Below are 15419 nucleotides of genomic sequence, written 5' to 3' on the forward strand. Positions count from 1 at the left end.
TCTGGGTTTCTATGGGGGCTTTTTGACTTCAAAATCTCAAATGGGACACAAGTCAAACTGATATGTTAATATGAACTTTTGGTGTCTTGGCCAGGGATGAGGTCTTGGATCAGTATCTGCATGTATCTTTTACTGTAAATATCTTTATGAATATGGATGTTGCTGTCAAGCTCAATTTTCTGTCCAATTCTTGCTACTTTTAAGTCCTAACTGAACGTTTCAAAACTTGGAGGAGTAACATAACAAATATGTGGTGTCACTGTCTAAAGTTTTGTTGGTTTACTGTCAGAGAGGGAGTTAAAGGGATCAGAAATTAAAAGATCCAGTAAACATGTCAATAAAGGCCCATAAAGGAATAGGATTTTTGCTGTATTTGCATTTTTTTTTTTGCCATTTCTGTTTGCCATGATACTACAGTATGTGTTCCCAGTTTAGGCTTTGTTTATGATGTTTGGACTGGACTTTGGTATATTTGGAGTCTGCCAGAAACACAAGACACTTGATGAGATGATTGATCTGTTGAATTTGTTACCTGTTCAAATCTCTCAACATGATTATGAACAAATGTCAATCATTTCTTAATTAGCGGCATGGGAATGGCTTAAATAGACAGCGCTATAATGAATACTAATCAGACTCACTGAATCATCCATTCAACACAGCAGAATGACTATTTAAATCTGCTGTAGCACTGCAATGTCTTTTATAGAAAAGCGGTTCTATTAAATGGCCATTGAAATGAAAACTGAATTAATACATGACAGAATTTGTATGGTGTTCAAATTTCTTTACAGTGTTGTCTTGTGAAGATCCCATGTTTTACAGATGAATAGAGTTGTTTTCTTTAACATGGTTTCATATTTTGATTTTAAAAAAATGTTATGACTATAATGTTTTTCATAAATTGTAAATTCCATGCATTTATATTTGAGTCTTGCTTTAGTTTGTGTGTTTGTTTGCATTTCGGCTGCAAATGTGTGTCTGTGTGTGCAAGCTTGTGTGTTTAATTGGACCCAAAAGTATCTGTTTGTTATTTTTGCATATTGAGGCCACCGGTTAAATAATTATGGAGTACAAAATGTTTTACCAAAATACTTTGAAATTTGGTAGAAGAGAAATCAATGACAAACCAATGCAGGTGGGAATAACAAAACAGATGCTTGAGTGGAATTATGCTTATTTGCTGAATGAATAATCGGGTGTTTATCATTTAAACTATAGGCACTTTCAAAATCTCATTAAGCACACTTTTGCTCTCTCACTGGTTTTATTTCATTTGTCCACTGAAATAAAGTATGTGTGCATATACTATACATGAATATTTTCTTCAAAACAGCATGTTTCATATCTCAGGCAATTCACTAAAACAACTTTTTGATTAAGAGTGATTTCACTGTTTAATAATTTAATAATAGATCAATTTGATCATTTTTATTTTATGATGCATTTGGACATTTAAAACATTGCAGGCAAGTTTCCACGAAAGTTGATAGTTGATAGATAATGTGAAAAAATTTGAAAATTGATAGATAAAGTTACCTTGATAAAGCATGGGAAAAAGTTGAGTGTTATAATGGTGTTCATGGCTTTTATATACTTTTTGTATTTTATTTATTAATTTATAGATTAATTTATGCATTCTTTGTACAATAATCTGGTTTATGTTTTTATTGAATTACTATAAAAAAAAATATGATATCAGATTCTGAGTGTTCTATGTGTGTTCTGTACTAAAGGTTCACCAAATAGTTCACCCAAAAATGACAATTTGCTGAAAATGTTCTCTTTCTCAGGCCATCCAAGTTAGATGAGTTTGTTTCTTCATTGGAACAGATTTGGAGAAATTTAGCATTGCATCACTTGCTCACCAATGGATCCTCTGGGAATGGAGGCCGTCAGAATGAGAGTCCAAACATATGATAAAAGCATCACAATAATCCATCTGCTAAGTATCCCCAAAACTGTTTTGATGAAGAAAGAAACTCTTCTATATCTTTGATAGTTTGAGTACAACTACATGCCTGTAGTAAATAAAAAAAACACCCAGTCATGAAAAATTCATTTTTACATTTTGGGGTGACTGTCCTTGCGATGTACTGTGTATATAAATATTTGCTCACAGTTCTCTCTTTCTTGTTTTTTTTTTTTTCTGATTCTGTAGAGTCACAGTGCACATTGTGTGGTGAGACCGAAGGTGAGTGTGTTCCTCATCTCCAGAACTGTGTGTGGTTGCTAACACTTAACCCAGACTGTGTTTGTGTGCTCTAATGGCACAGTGGGGAGTTCAGAAAGCACATGCACTCATCTCCTTTTAATGCTTAAATTCATCATGATGCAGAGCTGCTTGCAGTCATTGTGTTGTGATTCCTCACTGCTTGCATCATCACAGCTTGCTACCTTTAGCAGAAACCAGGCTGCGTCTCTCTTTGCTTCACATGCTGCTTTTTCTGCTCTGCTAGCGTGCCTGTTACATAAACACACTGAGCAGCAGTGACGCTGATCTGCTGTCATTCTTTACATACCTTTCTTTTTCTTTCATTTCTTTTCAAACTTTATCTCAATGCATTGCTAATGTTTGATATCATTCTGTGCTTCATTTTAGTCTGAGCTGAGGATCCTTATTCAGACATTGTGAATTTGAATCAGTGTTGATTTTGCAGTGTTTGGCTTTACCAGATGAAACTTCATCTCCAAAGTGCTCTGAGAATTTACATTATAAGCATTTTACTGTTTAATTGGAGGAAAAAAAATATTGTCATCATATATAGGCTACACAGTAGGAGTGAGTCGTGCTGACTGACAAGAAGAGTGAGTTTCGAAGAAGATTTCATTTCGAAACGAAATGCAAAAGCACCTGTTTGGTAATATTTTGGATTTTGAAAAGCCCTGTTGACTTGTTGATCTAAAGTGGAAGTTTTTTTTTAAACATTCATTTCTTATTCATTTGGTTCCAGAGTGTTTATTGACTTTTTCTTTATTTAAACTTTGTGTAATTTATTTATTTTATTTTACGTCAAGGTGTATGCCATGCCTCCAAGCTTTCTTATTGGTTTTGCTATAAACATTCTATGTTTGTTATTTATTTGTTTAGTTGGGGCAGCTGTGGCCCAATGGTTAGAGATTTGGACTTGTAACCAGAAGGTCGCAGGTTCAAGTCTCGGTGCTGGCAGGAGTTGTAGGTGGGAGGGAGTGAATGAACAGCACTGTCTTCCACCCTCAATACCCATGGCTGAAGTGCCCTTGAGCAAGGCACTGAACCCCCAGTTGCTCCCCGGGCACTGGATATATAGGTGCCCACTGCTCTGGGGGTGTGTTCACTTCTTACTGCTGTATGTGTGCACTTGGATGGGTTAAATGCAGAGCACCAATTCCGAGTATGGGCAAATGTCACGACTTTCACTTTCAGTTCCACAGTGTTTGAGGAAGATGATTTCATAGGGCCCTAGATCAGATACAAAGATAAAACAGTTTAGAAAAAAAGTTTTTCTTAAACATGCAATGTGATGAGATTTTGACAAAACATACAGTAATACTACCATTTGTAGTAGCTAGAAGCTAGTGTTCCATTCTGAATTCAGCCATGTGTACATGCATACCCACATAACTTTATTAGCTGCACATTTTAGTTAATATGTACAGCCATTTACAAGTTAAAACATGTGGCCTCAGCACAGTATACTGCTGTGGAGAGGCAGATCTAAGGGCTGTGTTGCAATTGTCGCTGCAAGTATCTCAGGGAAAAGACATTTTCTTTGTAGGGTGCTTTTCATACAGTTTGTTCTTGAGTTTTTACTTGTATAACTTATATTTCACATGCCGGACCTTAAAGCAAAATGTCAGCAACTGAAGACAATACTGGACTTAAATTTGAATTTAATTGGAGGGCCTGGCTGAAATATTTGTAGCCTTTTTTAACCCTTTTGATGATCTATTTGCACTGAAATGGCCTAAATAAATTGGCATCAATATGGTAATACATGAGAATAATTAGTAGTATTTACACAGCCACATTTTTACTAAATCATGTTAATATATAGAATATATTATATGTGTATTATATGAAAATATATTTCCTATTTTTCAGTTACAAATAATGACAAAACAAAAATAAGAAAAAAATATCACTAGCAAATCATCGTAGATATATTGTGAATATTTACCCTTGCAGCCTCACAAGAAAGAGAAAAGAGAAGAGCAAAAGATGGTAGTGAAAAAGAATTGGATTATTCTAAAAACATGAAAGGACAGAGATACAGGATGACAGTTGCCAAGCTGGAGGCCACAACCTCTTTGAATCCAAACAGTCATCAAAACCTGCACTTCATCCAAGTGGCAGCAGAGATGTTTTGGAGGCTGGTGGCGGGGATACAGCCTGCGTGGGTCAGAGTTAAACAGCTGGAAGAAATCTATAACTTCAGAAAACACACATAGACATAGCACTGCATCTTAGTGTACTACAGTCTGATAGGCTGGCAAAGAGAACAATCTGACAACGAGAAAATTTGGCCTCAGCAAGTTTGTGATATTTATGTTAGTCTGAATTGATCATTAAGTTGGTTACTTAAAAAATACAGTAGTATAACACACAGTCAGCAGTAGCAGTATAAACATACAGTGCTATATGGTCTCTTAGGTTCTGGTGATCATCAGCAAAGCTGCCATATTTTATAGTTTTCGTGCATTTACAAAATGTGATAATTCTTTTATTCTGTAAATTTTTTAACATGCACTATGCCGTTAAAAGTTTGGGGTTGGTTGGTTCTTTGTATGCGTTTGAAAAAAAGTCTCTTTTGCTGATGAGCTGCGATACACTAAAACAGTTATGTTGTGAAATAATAGTACAATTTATTATAGCTGTTTTCTATTTCAATAAATGTAATATTTAATTTAGTCCTGTGAAAGCAAAGCTGAACTTACAGCAGCCATTACTCCACTCTTCAGTGTCACGTGATCCTTTAAAAATTTCAATATGCTGATATTGTGCTCTTGAAATATTTCTTATCAGTAATAAAAACAGCTGTGCTGTTTATAAAATGTTTGTGAAAAATATTTTTTTTTATGACACTTTTATGAATAGAACGTTCATATTCATGCAAAAGCACGTATTGTATTGTCAAAGTTTTGCTATCAATCCAAACCAAATGTGGGTCAAACTGTAGCCATTTTCTTTGTGCCTTTTGTTTATACGCTTATGCATCAAATACAGTGGGTATAGATTAGAATCACCCCCCTTTAAAATAATCACATTTTCTTGCTTGCAGCCTGAAATGAAGATGGACACAGTTTTTGTATTATCCAGCTGTAGTTACTTAGTGCAACTTATAACATCCAAGTGAAAGATATAACACCAACATGTCCAAAAAACAAAACAAAAAAACAAAACAAAAAACAAACAGAATCACTGAGTTGGAAAAATGCCCACTGTATATTGTAAACCACCCAGCTTCATTATGTAGTCAAAATATTTTTTGTTCGGTAAGAGCACAGACTTTTCCCTATTTATTTAGTCATATCAATCAAAATTACACAGAGCCTCTGACTTTATTATTTCCACATTAAATCACACACCACAATCCAATTAGAATTGGCAGACAGACTCCATTTGATCCCACATTCCTGACCACTCTCTTGTATACAGTCTTCTTGAATTTGACCTGTTGGCACTACAGTCACATTAGAAGTGCAGTGCTGTTAAATGTACATGTTTAGATAGAATTGGGAGAGGAAAATGAACTTGTTACCGGTCCGCACTGTAGTTATTTAATGTTCTCTGATGGAAATTGTTTTCTTTTGTTTACATGACAGTGATCAAACGCAGTATGAGAGAGAAGCATCAGCTAATGTCTGTATAGAAAATGTTTATTCACTTCAGTGAGCATCATGTTTGAAATCGATTCACAAGAGTCCGACTAGATTTCATAGACGCTTCTGCTTGAGTGATTTTAGAATATTGAGAGGCAAGTAGAATCATTTACTCAGAAAGAGGGCTTGTGTGCTGCCATGGGTATATGTGTGTGTGTGTGTTTGATTGTGTGTGAGAGAGAGAGTGAGATGTGTGTGTGTGTGAGAGAGAGTGAGAGAGAGAAAGAACTCAATTAAAGTCATAAAAGTCTTATTTTTTCATCTTTTTTTATTTATGAGCTCTTTAAGTGTCTCCTCACTGCTTTTTTGTTGTGTTGGCAGAATTCTTGCCCGCTGTGTTGCTGAGTGTCTATACTTTAAACAAGGTTTTTATCCTGACCCTGCTCCAGAGCTGGTTCACACTCTCTGTGCGTGTGAACCACAGTGCCATTTATTGAATTTATTGGCAGGAAAACAAGTTGGCACTCAAGGCTTGACACTAACTTCTTCCTGATATGATTTTTTATTTACTTTTTCTTGCATATATAGCAAAAACCCTTCAAATATAGCAAAATTGTGATCAAACATTTTATACAACAGTTAATTCTGGTCTTTTATTTTGATTGCCTTAACATTGTATGCATTACACCACTTGTTTGTGTATTTGTGCTCTGATTGGGATTATTCACTCTTTTTGTAGGTTACATCAGTAGACATTACTGTCTTTATCATTCACTGATTCAACTGATTTGTTCAGTATTGAAAGTGTTTTTTTTCTTTTTGAGTGAGTCATTGATCGAATATCTTTACTCAGGAATGAAACAGATTTGTTCAAACTTACTGATTCATTCAGGAATGTTATGAAGCTGACGCATGTTGCTTGGATACATGCTGAGTTGGTGGCAATATTTAGTCTAAAATGTTAAAATATTCACTTTTTGTTTAATAGCATCATACCTGCAGTCAAATCGAATTGCGTTTAAAAACGCAAGATGCAGGGCAGTGGATTGTTAAAGAAGGGCAGAGTCTTTAGACACTTTTTTTTAAAGTTGAACTTCAGCGGTGTAATTTAAGAATGCCACACATAGTGATGCTGCAAAAGATACAATTGCAACAGTCAAACCACTGATCTATAATAGAGACCTGGATTGCTTATGATGTAATAAAAGTGAAGCCACCACACCGTCATATTAGTATTCCCTAGTATTCTCATTCATTCTGTTGAATGAATAGGAAATCGTACAATTTTAATGAGATAACATCACCTAATAAGTTAGAGCTTTTATTTCTTAAGTCTCACTGTTCATTCTCACAATACAAACATCCTGAGCAGGTAAACGGTTATTTGTTTAATGTCTGGAATTTCTCCTACATATTAAAAAGTTACATTCTAATACAATACAGTAGAGAATATCAGATGAACATGATAAACATCAGATGCTCAACATGTATTACAAATGACGAAGTGTTCATTCTAAAATCTGAATAAAGATTTATGCTTTGTATACGCATACCCTTAATTTGTATAGTTATTCACTCTTTTTATCTTATTTCGTTAGTGTTTTATTCGTATACAGTAGGCTAACTGCAAATGCTTCAATAATGATTTCTTCAACAGCATTCATATTGAAGCTGGTAATGATTTAAGTGCTGGTTAAATCAATAATTAATTAAACATGCATAACAGGACATTTTAATCCTATGGAAGTGGTAATGCTAGTAAAACGCTATAGAATTTGATTAATCTTTAATAGTAGGAATTTTTGTTGCTATGTAAGTGGTATTGTTAGTTATTCGGTGTAATAAGGCTAACTATATACGGTACGGACATAAAGACATGAAGCATTATTTCCAAGATTTGAATTTCAAAACAACATAGAGCAATATAGCAACAGAGGGTTGTATTGTATTATTTCTTGTATATTTATATCAGTTTCTGATATTAATACCAAATAATATATTCATGATTAATATTTCCTGCATAATTACGTACATAAAAAAATATATTTTGTGATGGATCAGTTACTTGTGTCGTCAGTGCATAGCAGACACACCCACCTAAACGATTTCAATATATCACTTATCCTGCCCAAAAAGACCATAAGCATTGCACATAACAATTGAAATAAAAATTATTTTACATGCACATATTTTAAAATTTTAACCTGTGTGACTGATGCTTCAAATCGGGTGATTTTAGGTTTTTGCTGTCAGGCAATGATGCTCCCTGCCGTTAGGGAATACTAAGGTGGCCGCTCGAACACTTCCGGTGGCTTCACTGCCTGACGGCAGTTTAGAACTCAATGAGCAATCCAGTCATTATATAGATCAGGGGGTCAAACACGTCCATCTAGTGCATGTTTACATAAAAACAATGAAAAAGCAGTGTAGTGCAATGTAAAAACTTATTCTATGTGAACGGCCTCTTACTCGTGTGATGTTAAAAGTTAAGTTCCACATAATTAAACCACATAGGCTGTCAAATGTCCAGTTTTCCTCAGTGGACAGTAGGCAGTAATGGACATTAGTATCTTGTCATAACGTGGTGAATCCCCTGTGATGAGGATCAAATCTGGCATTCTCATTAGTCAACATGCAGACAGTAATAAGAAGTCGGAGAGTGGTCTGTTGTCTGTCCTGTCCTCACTCTGTCCTCGCATGATATCTGAGCAGGTCCCGTCAGTCTGTTCCTGCCCCACAGCTCTCTGTAATGACATTACATGCTAATGCACAGTCCCTCTGTGGGGGGATACATCATCTCACATGGAATTGGGCAAAAATCCATTTACATTGATTAGAAGGGAGTTGGACAGGATGTCTGACAAAGACAGACTAGGGACTAAAATCAAGATCTGGAATACATCTGACCATAAACTCATGTGCTTTATGCTGAGCTTTGTCTTATGGAGCAGCTTTACAGCTTTTACAGCAAACCTTGACTTTTACTAATCTATTCAAGAGGTTTATATTCTGTATAGTGCTTTGTCTGTAGCCTCTGGGAGATCTCTCAATCTCTGCACTGGTGTTATAAAGAATGCTGTATATGAAACATAACATGGTTTATAACAAGCAGCAATAAAATACTGTTGCTATCATCAAAATTATATGTGATGAGAAAGTGTGATTGCTTGGTTTTTCTGTTTTGAAATGATTTGCAAACAAATTTGCCTAGATGCTTGAATGTCACAGTTTGAGTGTGTAAGGTCAGAGAGATACAGAGCGACATGTTTGAATATCAATTTTAATATTGTACAATGCGCATACACAAAGTATATCTTAATGTAATATTGTAGGTTCACCTGCATTCAACTTGCAATAATTCCTGCTGTTTACAGTCACAGTTTCCATGCATTGCACAAGAGAATGAATAGATAGGAATATCTCTAGAATATGGATGTGTTTACAGGTGTTTTGGGGTGTGTTCATGTATGTTTAGAGGTGAAGTCACCTCTGTAAAATGTCACTGAAAGTCTCTCTTGCTATATGTAATTAAGCTACTCTGACCCCTTGTTTTTTTACCACGTTTTACTTTTTTACTGCTGAACTGAACTTTTTTTTTTATTCATTTGAATTGACAACACATTTGCATTTATGTTCTTAATAGGACTGACTTGATACATGTACAGCTTTGAACCATACCTTTGCTTACAGAACTGTGCTAAATAGCAGCACAGTGTTGTCAGGTGCCTAAATTTGCATAATATTATCAGGCTGTTTTACATTTGTGGTACGTGTACTTTTTTGTACCAATATTCCACACAACCAATCCAACGTTTAAACCTTCAAATCCCAAAATATGTTGCAAATTCTACTGAATTGGACAATAAAACAGATAAAAATTAATCTAAAATATATTTATTTTATATTATTAAAAATATTAAATGGATTAACAGAATGTTTTTTGGCCATTTTTTATATTTCAAAATATTTATTTAATAAAGTGTAGATATTATGTCACTTGCAATAGTCTCAGCATCTGACCACCCACAGCCTGTTCACTGACCCTACACTCAAAATGGTCAAATCTGTCTGAAATATCAAAATACAATTTGATTGGCCGGCTTCACATAATTTTTGAGCATCATGGCATATTTATATTGAACCAGACTTAATGCCACTATGCCACATAGCTGGGAGAGTTAAGTTTGGCCTCAAAAGCAAGAACAAGAACAACTTGCTGAAATCCTGTGACAAGTTGAAGTCAAAAATGAGTAAGTACATGCTTCTGCTAGTTGCTACAGCAGTCTAGGATGCCAGTGGCATGTGCATACGACATCAGCCATACTTTTCTTTCACTCACTTCAAGCTATCTCTATTTCCTTGAGATCTGATTTAGATTTTTGCTGATTTGTATTTTTTTGCCATGGAGACTGATGATGGCTGAAGGCCACCCACATGTAGCTCATACACCAAGGGACTGTCAGTTGTGTTGTTAGGGATGCCCTCATGAAACCTCTTCACTTTGAGATCAGATTCTGCGCTCTTACTGAAGCATTGTATTAGATCACTGCAACTAGTGATTCTCTATACATCTGTACCATGTTGGCATGTTAGATTTTGTTTTGGTTAATACTGGAGATGTAATCCTTAGCAAATTAATATCCTTTTTTATACGGTACATTATAATGCTGTTATACCTAAATTCAAGTAAAGTCAAGTTACCTTTATACAATAGAGATTGTTTCAAAATTCATTAAACAGGAAAGTAACAGAATCAAAGATGCAAACTTCAAATATGCGGTAAATCCAAATTCTGCAGTAAAGCAGCTGTGGCATGACAATAGTGTCAGTATTCAGCTCCAGTCAGTTCATTGTTGGTTCAGTTCAGATTAATAGCTGTGTAAAGTTCATTCATTACGAAATGTTCAATTCCACTATAAGCAGCTCTACTGAAGAAAGTAGTGTCATTATTCAGCTTGAGTCCATTCAGGTTTTGTTCTCATTTGATAGTATCAGTCCAGTCAAGTCAATAATATTGCTGAATATGAAGTGTCTTATAAACTAAGCAAGACAAGGGCGACAGTGGCAAGGAACCCAAACTCCATCAAAAAAATAAATCACTTGAAGCATTTAAAATGATATATATATATATATATATATATATATATATATATATATATATATATATATATATATATATATATATATATATATATATATATATATATATTATATTTTTTTTTTTTATTTTAATTTTTTTTTTTTTTTATTTATTTATTTTTTTTGACTTTTTTTTTTTTATTTTTTTATTTTTTTTGTTATCACTTATTGGTCATTGTTTATAACATATTGTAGGTTTTGTGCAGAATTTTATTATCAATGCATCTTTAAACATTGATGATAACTTTAAAAATGAACTTTTTCATGCCTTTTTTAGCTTTTATGCAGAGAAGTGCATAAATCTTTAAAAAAGAAATAGGTAGAAACATTTTCTCCTCATGATGCATTTTTCACTGTCTTAAACATCAGAGATTGGAGACGTTCTCTGATGCTATCAGTGACCTTTCCAGTTGTGCCGTCTAATGATATTTAAACAGATTTGGCCAATACTAGTCAGACAGCTGTTTTTCCTCAGCGCTGCTCCTGTAATTGAATCTCTCCAACTCTGTACTCTGCTGAGACATTTCTGTTCCACATGGTGCGATGAAGATTACAGATGCATCTCAGGCATCGATCTCTCAGCCTCTCCATTGCTGCTTGACATGCCTGCATGAGTGGATTGAGGTTTGTTTTTGAGGCCAACTGAAGGTGACGTATTGTAGATAGAAAGTTGATGCTATCTCGGTCCTAAGAGACATGCAGCTTCAACGATCCTTCTAAAACACTCACTGCTGGAACTTTTATAAGATTTGTTTTATTTCTATAGAACAGGAATGAACATTATTTTTAGGTGAAATTATAATAAGACGTGACAGCATAGTTCGCCTGTAAATATAAATAAAATGGAAATTGCATATAAATTAAAAATAACTATTAGAAAGTTATTTTTATTTTTATAGTTACTTTTAGTTGTAAATATTTAAATATAAATATTATATTTTAAAATTATTATGTCATGTCATGTGTTATGTGTTTTATGTTATGCATTTGCTCTAGTTTTGAATGTGACCCCAAACTGCCTGCACAAGCATGTATTTACCAATTACTCCAAATGTTTACTTTCCCCCTCAAGGGTTTTCTGCTGGTGCAAGTTTCAGAGCCATACAGATGAAGTCTCGGGACTGGATCAGGACCGTTCTGGGATCCCCAATGCAATCAGTTCTGCGGTGCCACTGACACAAATGTCACACAGGGGCCACCATCCAAATGACGTTTGGTGTCCACAAAGCACAAAGCCTGATGGGACATGTTTTAAGTGTCGATAGCAGATTAATGTCCCTTGAGTATCGCAGTCGTCATTAAAAATCTGTTTGGCCAATAGCACTGGTAGTAGCTTGCAAGATACAGGCAGTGATTTTTGATTTAGCCCTAATTGAATGCACTTTTTATTCTTGTCTAGGGTTTATTTAATTTTTTAAAAGGTACACTGTCTATTTTTTCCTCATGTAGAGGTTTTCTCAAAGAAATGAATAGTCTTTTGAAAAATGTTTGATACTCTAATGCTGGGTTGTTTCATCCCAATTTTGGGTCAAATATGGACTAACCCAACTGTTAGGTTAAATTTTGGTTACATTTGTAAATTAACTTTTTAACCCAACAGTTGGGTTAGTCCATATTTGACCCAAAATTGGGTTGAAACAACCCAGCATTTTTTAGAGTGTGACATTAAGACTCCAGTCATATTAGTAAGCTTTGTTTTTTCTTGAGTGGGTCGCCTGATTGAGGCTGTCATGTTGAGATCACATGACCAGTTGAATACTATTCATTGTATGTCATAAGCCCCCTGTTATTGATTACTTTTGCTTATGGAATAAATTTGTCATTGCTGTCTGCAAGTAGCATATTCTTTAGTGTTTTGACATGTGAGTCAGTCTTGTTTACCAAGGAGAAAAAGGGAGGCGGCAGAATAATCCCAGTTAATTAATGTGTAAAATGACTGATGGTCATACACAGTTTTATGACATAAGGACGTTATTGAAACCCATAATCAGTTTATTTTTGGCGGCTGTTATGTTTTTCTGTAGTTTGACAAAACCAAGTTGACAGAATAGGGGGGAAATACCAGATCAGCTTTATTGTTATGGTTGAATAGTGCATTTGGAGTCTCTTAGTAGACTTGATTGTGACATGTATGACTCTGTTTTTGATTCTGATGAATATATGTTTGAAGTTGAATAGACACGGCTGCTGATGAGTACAGTGTTATCGTCCGTCTAAACTGATTTTTAATGATGAACAGGAACCCTGTGCTTTACTGGAGTCCAATGGGGATCACACAGGATCCCGTTAGATATTCAGATACAGAGAGCCAATAAGTCCTGTCAGCAGAACACACTCACACTCTTCTGCTCATACAGGGCCTCCATCAACAGTTCTGCAACAATGATTTCAGCTCCACAGGCAACTTTAGTGGCATGCTCAAAATTCAGAACTCTTAATAACTCTTCGCCTGTCTTATTAACATTGCCTGTGTGTGTGTGTGTGCTTGTGTTTGTGTTTGTGCTAGCATTCAAAAATTTCAGGTCAGTAAGATTTTTTAAAAAGACATTAATACTTTTATTCAAAATGAACACATTAAAATGACAGCAAAGAATTTTACATTTACAAAATCTATTTTAAATAAATGCTATTCCTTTGAACTTTCTATGCATCTATTCATTCAAGAATCCTAAAAAAAGTAGCACTCTTTCCACAGAAATTTAGAGTAAAATTCAGCTTTGCCATCACAAAAATAAATGATATTTTAAAGCATATTCAAATAGAAATTTTGATTATATTTTAAAGCATATTCAAATAGAAATTTATTTTAAATTGTAATTATATTTCAGAATATTACTGTTTTTATTGTGTTTTCGATCAAATAAAACAAGAATTACATTATAGAATGTTATTATAAGGTACCTTGTTGGCATCTTTTTATGACAGATTGTTGAGATATTGCTTATACTGGTACTTTAAATGTAGGAGAGTTTTGGAAATCATCAGGACATGTGGAAAGTGTTGGATAGGATTATTTGAGCGATGATGTCCAACAGTCTGCACTCACCCACACAGACAGACTTTGCCCATGCTCCACTTCTTCTTGTCTTGGAATAAACTTTGTTTCTTTCAGTTTCTCCTGAGGGACATACAGGCTATGCTTCTCAACAATTTGGCGCCCACAGAATACGTTTCCACCAGTCATTTCTAAAGACATAGTTATTTCAAACCATACCAGAGACAAGGGAAAGAGAACTGTGGTAGGTGCCTATACATATACAAGACATTCCTAAAAACATGCATACATTATTATGGCTTTGTGGTTAAAGATTTACATACATAAATCAAGGGTTGTATAGGTTCAGACTCCATAAGAGGAGATTCAAGTGCCTCCAAGCAAGGCAGTTAACCCTGGGTTGCTCTAGAGAGATCTGCCCTGTATTACAAATGGACTAAGTCACTTGGATAAAATGAAAAATACTTCTCGTTGCTCATAAAGGTCACTGCTCTTTACCCTGATCTCGCTCTTGCTTCTCTCCATCTTTTCTAGCCCGATAGTCTCCTCTCTATTTCCATATCCCACTCATATGGTTTGAGAGCTAGAGCCTCAATAATCGGTAGTAAATTTAAAATGATTCTCATTAACAAACACATAACTAGGGATGCACAATATATCAGTGAGGTTTTTGAGGACTATTTCTGTTGTTATTGGTTGATACTGGATATGTAACTGTCATTCATATTTCCTCTAATTTTTACATTTAGATTATATTTGCTGTAACACTTTAATCACTTAAAGTCAATCTTTAAAATCACTTATAATTTAATAACACTGTTGAAAGTTAACTTTAGCAAATCTCAAAATATTTTATTAATAATAATAATAATAATAATGTGATGCCTAAATTCACTTTTAGGCATTTAACAACTGATCTCCATTTTTTTGTGTGTTTATTATTTTTGTCTTTCAATATCAGACATTTAATTGTTTCTCAGTAATAACATATTATCAGCTTATCAGTATCGACCAGAATTTTAATATTGGTACATACCTATATGTATCTGCATCTGTTTATAAAGCTTTCTTTCTCACTGAATGCAAATTTTTCCAGTTATCTAAATGCTCAGATTCACATTTTTAAACATTAGTTTACTCTCTCAGGAGAGAATGAAGCACTATCTTTGAATGAAGTCGGTTTGTACTTTGCTGCTTATTTTTTTTTTTGTCTTTCTTTTCTTTCTTTCTTTTTACTATTTGTTGGCCCTTTTAGACAATGAAAGTGGTAAAATGAGTCCCTATTTTATCATCCATGTTCCAAGACATTTCACATCCCTCTGAAAAGAACTTAAATGCTTTTAAATTTAGCCCTAGTTTATCTGTGTGTTCCTCCTTTGTCTGACCTCTGCATTTTGCTTTCGGGGTTTTGCTGTCAGCCAGATTATCAAAGACTAAGAGTGCTGAGCACAGAAAATATCCAATGGTAACCAGACCAGGGCCT

The 15419-nt window shown here is 34.6% G+C and overlaps 1 protein-coding gene across 6 annotated transcripts in view; it reads left to right on the forward strand.

Annotated features, from left to right (window-relative positions):
- LOC109107962 (disks large-associated protein 2-like) overlaps positions 1 to 15419 on the forward strand; it is a 128151-nt gene that overhangs the window by 59717 nt on the left and 53015 nt on the right. For 5 of the 6 annotated variants that reach the window (XM_042774064.1, XM_042774058.1, XM_042774059.1 and 2 more), the window contains one exon: positions 2162 to 2194. The exons of the other annotated variant lie outside the window; for it this stretch is intronic. In XM_042774064.1, the coding sequence (XP_042629998.1) occupies positions 2162 to 2194 (33 nt within the window). The remainder of the gene's footprint in view (positions 1 to 2161; positions 2195 to 15419) is intronic. 6 annotated transcript variants of the gene reach the window in all.

Source organism: Cyprinus carpio, chromosome A17, assembly GCF_018340385.1.
Source record: "Cyprinus carpio isolate SPL01 chromosome A17, ASM1834038v1, whole genome shotgun sequence".
Classification (NCBI taxonomy): domain Eukaryota; kingdom Metazoa; phylum Chordata; class Actinopteri; order Cypriniformes; family Cyprinidae; genus Cyprinus; species Cyprinus carpio.